This window comes from Hyla sarda, chromosome 3 (genome assembly GCF_029499605.1).
Source record: "Hyla sarda isolate aHylSar1 chromosome 3, aHylSar1.hap1, whole genome shotgun sequence".
Lineage (NCBI taxonomy): Eukaryota > Metazoa > Chordata > Amphibia > Anura > Hylidae > Hyla > Hyla sarda.
This window is the reverse complement of record NC_079191.1, coordinates 90,638,135-90,651,691: the sequence shown is the minus strand read 5'-3', so window position 1 is coordinate 90,651,691 and position 13,557 is coordinate 90,638,135. Positions and strand designations below refer to the sequence as shown.

Here is a 13,557-nt window from a genome sequence, read left to right as displayed (position 1 = left end):
AAGGACATGTTTTTCTTTTGGGATTTCTCAGATGTCACGACCACAGTGCTCTCTGCTGACCTATGCTGTCCATTTTTGGAACTGTCCAGAGCAGGAGAAAATCCCCATAGCAAACATATGCTGCTCTGAACAGTTCCTAAAATGGACAGCAGAGGTCAGCAGAGAGCACTGTGGTCGTGACATCAGAGAAATCCAAAAAGAAAAGCATTTCCTCTGTAGTATATAGTCCCTAAAAATACTGGAGGGATTAAGCTTTTTTAATTGAAGTAATTTAAAAATCTGTTTAACTTTCTGGTACCAGTTGATTTAAAAAAAAAAAAAAAGTTTTCCACGGGAATACCCCTTTAACCCCTTAAGGACGCAGGACGTAAATGTACGTCCTGGTGCGGTGATACTTAACGCACCAGGACGTACATTTACGTCCTGTGCATAACCGCGGGCATCGGAGCGATGCCCGTGTCATGCATGGCTGATCCCGGCTGCTGATTGCAGCCAGGGACCCACCGGCAATGGCCGACGCCCGCGATCTCCCGGGCGTCCGCCATTAACCCCTCAGGTGCCGGGATCAATACAGATCCCGGCATATGCGGCAGTGCGCGATTTGAATGAATGATCGGATCGCCCACAGCGCTGCTGCGGGGATCCGATCATTCAGAACGCCGCACGGAGGTCCCCTCACCTTCCTCTGTCCGGCTCCCGGCGTCTCCTGCTCTGGTCTGAGATCGAGTAGACCAGAGCAGAAGATCGCCGATAACACTGATCTGTTCTATGTATAGGACATAGAACAGATCAGTATTAGCAATCATGGTATTGCTATGAATAGTCCCCTATGGGGACTATTCAAGTGTAAAAAAAAATGTAAAAAAAATGTAAAAGTAAAAAAAAAGTGAAAAATCCCCTCCCCCAATAAAAAAGTAAAACGTCCGTTTTTTCCAATTTTACCCCCAAAAAGCATAAAAAATAAATTTTATAGACATATTTGGTATCGCCGCGTGCGTAAATGTCCCAACTATTAAAATAAAATGTTAATGATCCCGTACGGTGAACGGCGTGAACGAAAAAAAAAAAGTCCAAAATTGCTACTTTTTTAATACATTTTATAAAAAAAAATTATAAAAAATGTATTAAAAGTTTTTTATATGCAAATGTGGTATCAAAAAAAAGAACAGATCATGGCGCAAAAAATGAGCCCACATACCGCCGCTTATGCGGAAAAATAAAAAAAGTTAGAGGTCATCAAAATAAAGGGATTATAAATATACTAATTTGGTTAAAAAGTTTGTGATTTTTTTTAAGCGCAACAATAATAGAAAAGTATATAATAATGGGTATCATTTTAATCGTATTGACCCTCAGAATAAAGAACACATGTCATTTTTACCATAAATTGTACGGCGTGAAAACGAAACCTTCCAAAATTAGCAAAATTGCGTTTTTCGTTTTAATTTCCTCACAAAAATAGTGTTTTTTGGTTGCGCCATACATTTTATGATATAATGAGTTATGTCATTACAAAGGACAACTGGTCGCGCAAAAAACAAGCCCTCATACTAGTCTGTGGATGAAAATATAAAAGAGTTATGATTTTTAGAAGGCGAGGAGGAAAAAATGAAAACGTAAAAATTAAATTGTCTGAGTCCTTAAGGCCAAAATGGGCTGAGTCCTTAAGGGGTTAACAAGTCCGAGGAGCCTCCTACACTTCTAAGAAGCACAAGTGTGAATAAGACATGCAGGGGAGCTCCTGACAAGGCCTATTTAATGTGCAATGTTCCCAAAATAATGTGTATGTTTACTGGGACTATTCAATAATGAAACAAATGTCTGAATTGATGCCATGGTTGTTAATGCATTTTTTTTTTGTTTTTAGGAAATTTGCCTTGGCTCCTGTTCTACAGAAACAGAGATGACTTGAGAAAAGTGTGCCCCGTTGCAATAGGTTCATGAAAAAGGATTTAGTAGTGTCAGGTTAAGATACCTGGAGAACTTTGAGTAACGATGAGAGAGACTCCCATTTCATTGACATGGATAAAACCTTATAGCATTACCTGGGCCTGAAGCATGCACACAGTTATTTCACATGCTCCAGGTAGAAGGGTCAGTCCTCACATCATAAGAAAAATACTAGAGATGGAGTCCTGCTGTTCCTCTATGCAAAAAGTCAGCAAATCCCTGTGAGAAGAGAGTGGAGTGTCTGGGACAAGAGGGGGTAGGGTTGGTCGTATTTATAGTGAAGACGCTGGCTGTGCAAGTTGGCCAGTGCTGAGAAGGGGGGGGGGGGTCTTTGTGTATACGGATATGGGGGGAGTGATCGGAAATTGTAGACGTTCCTGGAACATAGCAGGATCCAAGCTTCTGAGTAAAGATGTCTATAACCTAAGCCTGGAACCAGTATATAATGTAGAAAGTGCCAAGGGGCAACTCAGCTCACTCACCACACCGTAATGCAGTCCTGGGCTTCATAGGGAGAGAGCAGTCTGGAGCACGAACACACGGGCCGCTTCCCGTTAATGGCATATAGAAAGAAGGTGAGAAGTTCAGCTCGCTGACCAGAAAATTAAAACGTAACCTTTACTGTGGACGGTTAAAATCCATGAGGACAAAAAAAACTAAATGATGAATAAAAACATTGCGCTGACGCGTTTCGGGCTGCAGATGAGCCCTTAATCATGGCAGTGCATAAGCGGACAGTGCCCGTTTATATATGAAATACCATATTGAAAACATACCGGAGAACCAATAACCTCGGAGTCCAGCGTCTGACATCAGATCCAGTCCAACAGGCGCGTCACAGCAAAGTAAGAATCGTAGTGGATTAATCGCTTAGATATACAGATGGTATTCACCTTTATCCACTTTGAATTATTGTTATCTGCTCCCGTTGTCCACGACTGCCGTCAGCCGGCCCGCATTTTAGGTATGCTGTCACTAGCGATTAATCCACTACGGTTTTCTTACTTTGCTGTGACGCGCCTGTTGGACCGGATCTGATGTCAGACGCTGGACTCCGAGGTTATTGGTTCTCCGGTATGTTTTCAATATGGTATTTCATATATAAACGGGCACTGTCCGCTTATGCACTGCCATGATTAAGGGCTCATCTGCAGCCCGAAACGCGTCGGCGCAATGTTTTTATTCATCATTTAGGTTTTTTTGTCCTCATGGATTTTAACCGTCCACAGTAAAGGTTACGTTTTAATTTTCTGGTCAGCGAGCTGAACTTCTCACCTTCTTTCTGGAACCAGTATGTACATGAGCTACCAGGTGTCTGAAAACCATACTGTCCTCCTCCCACCAATAAAAGAACATGCATATAAGTCGAGTGATTGAGGGCAATAACTTCCAACCAAACTTCATAGAATGAATGTTCAGCACAGCAGTTTATACATATATTTCTATGAGGGGAGGGGAGTTGGACAGCTGTCAAATTTCTGGGGAAAAACATAAGGTAACAAAAAAAGGCCAGAAGAAGCCTACACGGAAATTCTATTCAAAATCTACTTATGATTACTATACCATAAACATCCTGACAAGACAAGCGCTTTGAGAAGACACCCCTTTATTCAAACCATTATAGTGTATGGAAGCTGCCTCTCTATAGCACCACACCCTTAACCCAACAGGACCCCTATGTGGAGCAGATTGTAGAGTGGGAACCTATTTGAAAATACAATATATAAGACTTATATGTACATTGCAATGTCTGAATGCAGATCTGCTCTGTGCCACATCGCCAGACTGGAGCAAGAAGGATAAGGACACATGCAAGAAACAAAAGGGGAGAGACACTGCCAGCATTGTGCCACATGATTGGAGATAAGAGTGCAGGAGCACCTGAGAATGTCATAGGTAAAGAAGGAGGAGGAGGGAGGCTCTCAGAGAAGAGGAGGGTGAAGCGCTAAATATGATGGGGAGAATCATGTTAGATGGAGCACCATGCTGGGAACCAGGAACTCAACAAATGAAAACATGATGTTGGGCTTTATATGATCAATCTTGTGCTACAAGTTTACTGACTTTGTTAGACATGTTCACCTGCATCCTATAAACTTGTATTTTGGGAAGTTCATCCCATAAAAGAAAATTTTGTGCAAATTGCGATGGTCAGCTCAAAGAAGTTTTACTGAATAGAGTTTTTCTCGGCAATAAAGCAATGCTATGGAATTTCCGTAACTGAAATATCCTACTTAGTAAAAACAAAACCAGACATGCCTGCTATATATTAACACTTTCTAAAAATGAAGAAGGTTTTCAAGTAAGCCAAAAAATGTGAATAAATATGAAATGAAAGTGAGCGTGACAAACGTCATCTTTCACAATGACTGAAAACTATAATGGTGAAGAAGATCTAGAATAGATTTTGCAAAGCTGAATCCATGGGATCAATTGGCACAGTGGCAAGCAAAACAATTGGTATAAAAACCATTGGCCAGGTGGGACCACCTTGGAGAAGGACAGCTAGAGGCATTGTCTTATCACAATCTGAGGGGTTGTAAGGAGGTTCATGTGGAAAAGCCTAAGGGTCCTAATACATGAGGTGAACATTGGCCAAATAGACCAGTGTCATCCTGTGTAATAAAGTCAGTGATCACCCTAGGAATAAACAAATGCTTGTTCATCTACTAGGAACTTAAATCCTCATTCCTTATTATTAAAATAATAATAATAATAATAATATATTAGGTTAATAGATGAGTAGCATGACAATCCAGTGATAATTTCTTATCTACGTGATGGTTTACCTTGTGCTGAAGCCTGAATAGTAGGGCCCTACGTGGGAGAGACTCCTCTATAATTTTCATGTCCACTAATACAGAAGCTGGATGAGATTTATTTGTCCTGTGGGAAACCATAGTGAATGATTGAAAGTAAGGCTATGTCCTGCCAAAATTCAAGCTGCATTGAGTTCAATGGGATTCCACCTGCAACTCTGCAAAATTTGAAGACTGGCCTTTACATTTTTAGCGGAATTTCCGCATCATAAATTCTGCTGTGTAAATGTATAAAGAAAAAGTATATGGGCAGTACATTTTGGCTGAATTTTTCCTCAGAATTTCGCTTGGAAATTACACCTTGTGAACATGGCCTGAGGGTGAAAGAAGCAGATTAAAACTGAAGACAGGTTACTAAAAAAAAAAAGAAAATGCAGAAGAAAAGGGGGAACATATCATGAGCTTTAGTAGGATAGTAGTAGGAAGTATGATATCCTACACTGGGGCCCCTTACCAAGTTTTGCTATGTGGCTCCATGGTGACTACCATCTATGCTCCTGGACCAGGAGTCCTGGAGGAGTTTTACATACAGTGGCCCTCATTTACTATTGCAAACCCGACATGTGTTGTCGGGTTGTGTGCCAGATTCTGGCGCATTGCGCCAGAAATTCTGTCTGCTCCAGATTTTGCACCAGATTTTGCGCCAGAATTGAAAAAACCTGACTAACTCTCCATTTTGCTAAGAAAACCTGGAAAAGTGGTGTGTCCGTTGGGGAAAGGGGGCATTGTAATCAAAAAGGGGTGTGTTCCCGACATTTTCCCCAAAAAACAACATATTTACTAAGGTTTCCACAGAAAATGTGGTGGATTTGAGCTGAGGAAAACCCGACAGATCAGAGCATGTGTAAAAAAAAGCAAAATGTAGGGAAAGTGGAAAATGTAGGGAAATCTTAGTAAATACCATGGAAAATAAATTGTAGGGAATTAAAACCCACAAAGAAACCTACACAACTCTCTTAGTAAATAAGGGCCAGTATGTTGCAATTTATCATGATGCATAGAAGCTCTCCTCCAGAGGGATAAGTGCTAGGTTTTGAAGGATTTTTGTCCTTCGTCAGCACAGAGTGGGGTGCAGGTTGGCTGGGTGAGAAGTCTTTAATGTAAGCCTAAAACATAATGTCCCCCCTGGGTGCCACCAGGCCGTGTAAGGGCTAGGTGGCACGGACTGTGAGAAGGGGTTTGCAGGCAGCCTAAAGCTAATTAACCCCCATTCCCTTCCGCTCTCCCCTGTTACAGTATGGGGAGTCCAAGGTACACCAGCTAGGGGTTAATTCAGGGATGGTCATTAGGACAGGAAGGGGTGGGCAATGTGGGACATATGAGCCCAGTGTTTCCCCCTCCCCTTCCTCTTACCAGGTCTCAGCAGAGGTTCCCACCCTCACGCCTCTTTTATGGCTTTTTGTCTTTTTGTCTTTTTTGGCTTATGGCTGTTATGGCTGTTATGGCTTCTGTGTTTTGGTGTTACCCCTGTTAAAAAAAAAAAAAAAAAAAAAAAAGAAACATGTGAAGTCTTTGGAGATGGAGGTATTAGACTTTGGTTTCTTTTCTTTCTATGTTTTGTCAATTATCTTATGTTTACTGTTTGGGATGTTGATGTGGCAGGTTCTCTTTCCTGGAAGATATAGGAGTTGCCTCTGGTGTTTTTCTCATGCATTTGTAAGTCACAGCTGGCGGTACAGGAGCAGTTAGTTAAGTAACGGAGGTGGATGGCTGAGTTGCCCATCAGCTAATGCCGGCGGCTGGCAGTGCGCTTCCTCTCTGGTTACCAACCTACAGGAGGTTGGAGGTTAATTTCATGGTTATGTAAGCTGAGATAATAAAGCTGTGGCCGACCCCCACGTCCACTTAATAAGGTTATCACTTGTCATGTCGTTATTTGGGGGGACAATGGGAAAATGGGGGGATGTGTTGGTAGGATAAAGGTGGTCCTTTTGCACAGTCTATGAAAGACTGCAAAGATGGCACAGGGAGTTTTACAGGCCAGGCAATGTTCCCAGGCTAAAAGGCTTTTCCTCGGATGGGCCTAGAAGGCCCCAGAAAACCAACACCCTGCAGTCTACTGACAAGAGGCAAGAACCCTGATACAGCTGTCTACAGATAGGTCCTTTTTCTTCATCACTGGTGTCCCATAGTTGAGTTATCAATATAATATTATGAAATGACTGGAGTTATTATAATACTGTCCTATAACTTGATCAGATAAATTAAGCATGAAGCTATATCGATTATATACTGTATTATAGCCCTGTTATTGGTACCGCCACATATTACCCACAAAAGGTAAATTATGTTTTTTTGTTCTTTTTAGCTTTGATATGTTACTTTTCCTCTATATTACTGACCACTCACGTACATCCCAATTATATGAATGAAAGGTAATTGTCCATGCACAGCCAGCTATACCACTGACAGCAAAGATAGGACTCAGAGTTGCCACCTGGTTGGTTTTTTACCGGCACAGCCGGTATGTTGGCTACCCTGCCGGTATTTTTACATTAAAAATACCAGCAATGCAATGGCAGGTATTTATCCAACCAATCCTCCAACTCCCAAAATGTACCATTATGCCATACCAGTGTTTCCTAACAAGAGAGCCTCCAGCTGTAGCAAAACTACAACTCCCAGCATGCCCGGACAGCCAACGGCTGTCCGGGCATGCTGGGAGTTGTAGTTTTGCAACAGCTACAGGCACCCTGGTTGGGAAACACTCACCTATACTATATACTACTATGTAGTCCAACATGCTGGGAGTTGTAGTTTTCATTTGGGGACAGCTGCTGAGCCACAGGCTGTATCAGGGCATGCTGGGAGTTGTAGTCAGTAACTTACTGCAACTCCCGAATTTAATTAAAAAAGCGATCAAAAAGTCACATCAAAACAAAAATGGTACTGTTAAAAACTACAGATTGGGGCACAAACAATGAGACATCATACAGGCCCGTATAAGGAGAAATAAAATGGTTATGGGGTCAGAATAGGACAAAATTTCCCCCGCATATGTGTATCCTGTGATGTTACGCATATATAATTATTTATGCAAATTAGCATGGCAGCTATTATTTTACAAGAAAGATGGCAACCCTATTCAGGATCCTCATGTAAAAAGAAACTAGGATAGTTTACACTAGAACTGTTCCGTATCATGGCTAAATTATTGCGTGCAAAGCTCTCACCTTGGACGGCAGATGTATGTGCGACAATCATAAACTTCAGCTCAAAGTTCAAGGCTTGAATGTTGTGAGACAGCTTTCTCTTCACTGCAGCCTGGTAACTTTCCTCCATCTTCCTGGTGCAACATGTTGGGGCCTTCGGTTCACAGATTTGGAGGTCAGAGTCTGTCAAGTACAAGACAAAAAAAAACAAACAGCATTACAAACAACTCTGCCAGTACTAGTCATTATACTTTTTACCCAAAAGTGATCTGAAAGGCAGATTTGATTAGATTTTTCACATAATTGGTCACAATTCGCCTCAGGTCTCCGTTCTACATGTATAGTAAATATAGCAGTAATGCAGTTCCAAAAAAATCATATAGTCAGTGTTCACATATGTCTCGGCATCGACAGTGTGCTTCTGTATTTGTGTAGCAGTGTGTTATATGTTTGGTTGCTTTCAGAGATTTTGATTAACTTATTATTATTATTATTTATTTTCATTTTAAGTGTGACACTTTATCAGGGGGCATCACAATCTGGTCTGCATTTCTGGATATATATACACACACACACACACACATATATATATATATATATATATATATATATATATATATCCCCCCTCTAACTGTTGGGGGTTGGGGTGCCTTAAGAGGTCCAGAATATGGGACCTACGTGGCTTTTGTTACATCCCTGTACTGGATCCTATGTGCCATGAAATTTTTTTGCAAGTCTTAGGGTGCATGCACACCACGTTTTCCCTCTACAGGTGCCGGATCCGGCAGGGGGAGGGGAAAATCGTGCACTCCCGTACCCCAGGCAGACCGACGCCCTAATCCATTGACTTTAATGAGCCGACCGGAGTCACCGTTTTACTCTGGTTGGCTCATTTTTGACCCGTATCCGGTAAAACGGTGACTCCAGTCGGCTCATTATAGTCAATGGATTAGGGCATCGGTCCGGCTGTGGTACGGGAGAGCACGGTTTTCCCCTCCTCAAGCCGGATCCGGCACCCGTAGAGTGAAAACGTAGTGTGCATGCACCCTAAGGCCCCAAATGCATGAATTTGTTTAATGTTAGGGCCCCATCTGATGAGGTCATCTTGATGGGGAAGGTAGATTCACACAATTTGATCCCAATGTGCACTTTGAACCTCAATTTTATATGCATAGTAAATAGAGATGAGCAAATTGAATCTGACTAATCCGAATTCGTTCCAAATTTCAGGAGAAATTCGATTCACAACGAATGCGAATATCGCCGTGATTTGATTGCACAAATTGCTTCATTAAACTCCATTTAGTGCGGTCCAGGCTCCAGGGCATCTAAGATGGCGGCTCCACATGTGAGGACATGGAGAAAGGAATCCTGGGAAGGCAGGAACAAGGGTCGGCGGGATGACCCTGAATCACATGCAGCATGCAGCCTATCAGCAGCCAGTCACCCCTGTGATGTCACAGCCATATATAATGGGCAGACATCTTACGGCCAGTCACTTCAGCCTTCTATTGCAGAGAGAGAGGGACAGAGAGCAGTGTGTGTTGCACAGAAAAGCATTTTTACAGCAGCGATTCACCTAAAGCCTAAATCCAGCCTAGAAGCACTGATAGGGAACGGAGAGAGATTGAGAGAGAAAGTGCAATTTTGGGTGCAGTACTGTCTCGATGCCGGCTGGCAGGAGGTGGATCCTCTGTGCCAGAGAGGGATAGCGAGGGCCGTGCTAGTGGACCGGTTCTAAGACACTACTGGTTTTCACCAGAGCCCGCCGCAAAGCGGGATGGTCTTGCTGCGGCGGTAGTGACCAGGTCGTATCCACTAGCAACGGCTCACCTCTCTGGCTGCTGAAGATAGGCGAGGTACAAGGGAGTAGGCAGAAGCAAAGTCGGACGTAGCAGAAGGTCGGGGGCAGGCGGCAAGGTTCGTAGTCAGGGGCAACGGCAGGAGGTCAGGAACACGGGCTAGGAACAGACAAGGGAACGCTTTCACTAGGCACTAAGGCAACAAGATCCGGCAAGGGAGTGCAGGGGAAGTGAGGTAATATAGGGAAGTACACAGGTGATAACACTAATTGGTAATTGGGAAGGTTGGGCCAGGCACCAACATTGGTGCACTGGCCCTTTAAATTGCAGAGACCCGGCGCGCGCGCGCCCTAGGGAGCGGGGCCGCGCGCGCCGGGACAGGACCGACGGAGAGCGAGTCAGGTACGGGGGCCGGGGTGCGCATCGCGAGCGGGCGCCACCCGCATCGCGAATCGCATCCCGGCTGGAGGCGGGACCGCAGCGCACCCGGTCAGTGGATCTGACCGGGGCGCTGCAGCAACGAGGATGAGGCGAGCGCTCCGGGGAGGAACGGGGACCCGGAGCGCTCGGCGTAACAAGTACACAATGACTGTGTGCTGCAGAACTGGTTTGTACAACAACTGAAAAGCTAATAGTAGCCAATCAGGCGCTGCTGCTCTCTGCTTGGTCCCGGGTCCTGGGAACAGCAGCGGTTACGTCATTAAGCTCCACCTGTGCCTCAAGCCGGTGCCTGGAGCAAATATACTGGAGAAGATTAACGGAGTTCCCTGCCATGGGCCGGGACAAGGTGAGTACCGTTGTCATCAGTGTCACCTGCACTGCCTGTCGGTACTGACAGGTTAGTGCAGGTGACACTGGTGACCGATTTCCTTTAAAGTCTTAAGGGCCTAATTGCTGTGAAAGGCTAGGCAAAAGTACACACCTGCTGCTGTTCTAGACAAATACTGTTTTAAGCGTACTGGGGCGCATTGTACTCCCCTCATAAGTGCATACCACATACGTACATCTAAGTGGTGTACCATTTTGTTCCTGTTTAAGTCCTATGGGCATAGTTACTGTGAAAGGCCAGCCAAAAGTACATACCTGCTGGTGTTGTAGACAGATACTATTTTTAGCATACTGGAGCGCATTGTCCTCCCCTCATAAGTGCATACCACATACGTACATCTAAGTGGTGTACCATTTTTATCCTGTTAAAGTCCTAAGGGCCTTTGAAAGGAAAGCCAAAAGTACACACCTGCTGGTGTTGTAGACAAATACTGTTTTAAGCGTACTGGGGCGCATTGTACTCCCCTCATAAGTGCATACCACATACGTACATCTAAGTGGTGTACCATTTTGTTCCTGTTAAAGTCCTATGGGCATAGTTACTGTGAAAGGCCTGCCAAAATACACACCTGCTGGTGTTATAGACAAATACTGTTTTAAGCATAGTGGAGCGTATTGTCCTCCCCTCATTTACTCACTAAGTATGTAAGGCAGAGAAGTGCCAGGACTTTCACAGAGAAGTGGCTGAGGCCTAAATTCATCAGGTGCAGTCAGAGGTCGCAGCAGACTAGGGGCAAGTGGCAGCAGGAGTTGCAGCGAGAAGCCTGAGCTCCCGGTATAAGCTAGTGGTTGTGTCTCGACCAGCAACCGATCTGCCATCGTTGACTGGTTAAAACGGTCATACACTTCATCACAAGTGACATCTGACACCCCCAGTCAACAGTTGGTGGGTTCCTCAGACACAACCCTCAGTTGGCATGGCCTGGGAGCAGTCTCTGTCCTCCCATTGCCTCTGTCCAATGCTGTTTCCTCCCCCACAGAAGTTTTCTATGCTGTGGGTTCAGCTCCACTATTTAGTGAGGACGATCTACTAGAGGACAGTCAGCCAGCAGCTACTGCCCAGCCAAGAAGTGGAGGAGACATCCGTCACTTCCTCCGCTAGGCGAGCAAGTAGGGATGAGGAGAGTGACGTGCAAGGTGATGTAGCGAGCGTTCAGGCTCCTGAAGCAGACACTGTTGAGGAACCTGAGGAGAACATCAGTGACGTGCAGACGAAACTCGATAATGATGAAGCTGATCGTACTTGGGAGCCGGGTGCAGAAGGGGCTTCATCATTATCAGGAGAAGAGGGTTGCAGGTTGCCCGTGAGGAAGCAGCTGAGCCAGCAAGATGGTGGCAGGTTGGTCTTCTGCATCACCCAGTGGCACACGACTCCCTGTTTCAGCCAGCCAAGGCTCCACCACCTCAGCCAAAGGGAGCTGTGTGTCAAACCAATCTTTTGTCGCTCCAGATGCTCATGCTCCTGCTCCTCCTACTTCGAGTCAGTCATTCCGCCAACAATCCATCGGCGAAGCCATGTCCAAGAGACAACAGTATGCGCCCACTCATCCAACCGTGCAGAAGCGGAATGTACTCCTGTCCAAGTTGCTGGTGCTACAGTCCCTCCCTTTTCAAGTTGTGGACTCTGCACCTTTCAGAGAACTGGCTTGTGCCGAGCCGAGGTGGAGAGTGCCAATCTGTCATTTCTTTGAGAAAAAGGCAGTATCATCCCTCATCCTCCACCGTGTCCTCAGCCTCCACGGCACGAACAAGTCTCAGTGCCCCACCAATATACCATGTGTGCAGGGCACGACGGTGTCATGCTGTTCTTCGCATGGTTTGCCTTGGTAAACAGGGGAGGAACTGCTAAAAGTCATTCATCAAGAAATCGAATCATGGCTTACTCCACTAAAACTGGAAATGGGAACCATTGCGACCGACAACGGAAAGAACATCTTGTCTGCGTTGCGACAAGGAAGCCTGAGCCACGCGCCCTGCATGGAACACGTGTTTAATCTGGTTGTCAAGTGGTTCCTGAACTGTTCCCCCCATTTGTAAGACATCCTAACAATGGGAAGGAAACTTTCCATGCACTTCAGCCACTCGTACATCGCAAAGCACACCCTGCTTGAGCTGCAGTGTCAGAATGGTATTCCCCAATATAGTCTGATTTGCGACGTTTCCACATGTTGGAATTTCACCCTTCATATGTTGGACTGACTATACGAACAGAGGAAAGCCATCACCGATTTCTTGAAGATCCAAGCGGATAGGGGTACTCCCCTGTGGAACTTCAATGTCAACCAGTGGCAGCTCATACATGACACCTGCCGTTTGCTCTGTCCCTTTGAGGAAGCCACATTATTAGTTAGTAGCCAGGATTACGGGATAAACAAGGTCATTCCACTGCTTCATTTCCTACAACACGTGTTGGAAACGATGGCTGGTCAGGACACTGGAAACCTGGCACCTACATCTCATAGCCACATGATCCCTGTGGGGGCTGAACTGGAGGAGAAGGAGGGGCACAGTGGAGCATAGTTTAGGCACACCGTGGCAGTATGCAGTGGAGATGGAGGCACGGAGTCCCACCGAGTCACAGATGGCATGATGCATGCTCAATTGCATGTGTAGTGACCGCAGTGACGACGGCGGGATAACTTCTGGCCCTCCACCTTGCTGGACCCTTTGTACCAGCACAAAATGGGGGCCTTTTTTACACCCACTGAGAGGGAGGACAAACTGACCTACTACATAAACATCCTACGTAGTCAGTTGGCCAATGCCTGTGCCATCGTCCATCCACCCGCAGGTCTAACTCGGGGGGGGGGGGGGTCTCTGTGCTCACCTTCCACTCCATGGCTGTTGGGGAGGGGTGGGGTGGCAGAAGCAGTACAAGCTCCATCAGCAGCAGCCTGAGTGTACAGTCACTGATAAGTAGCTTTCTTCACCCGCATAGTGAGGCAACTCAACAGCAGCAGATAGACCCGGAACAGGACCTGAACCAACTGGTGGTGGCATACCTTG

The 13,557-nt window shown here is 45.3% G+C and overlaps 1 protein-coding gene across 4 annotated transcripts in view; it reads right to left on the bottom strand.

Annotated features, from left to right (window-relative positions):
• LOC130361504 (glypican-5-like) overlaps positions 1 to 13,557 on the bottom strand; it is a 352,385-nt gene that overhangs the window by 301,709 nt on the left and 37,119 nt on the right. For all 4 annotated transcript variants that reach the window (XM_056564558.1, XM_056564557.1, XM_056564555.1 and 1 more), the window contains exon 2: positions 7,943 to 8,104. In XM_056564558.1, the coding sequence (XP_056420533.1) occupies positions 7,943 to 8,104 (162 nt within the window). The remainder of the gene's footprint in view (positions 1 to 7,942; positions 8,105 to 13,557) is intronic.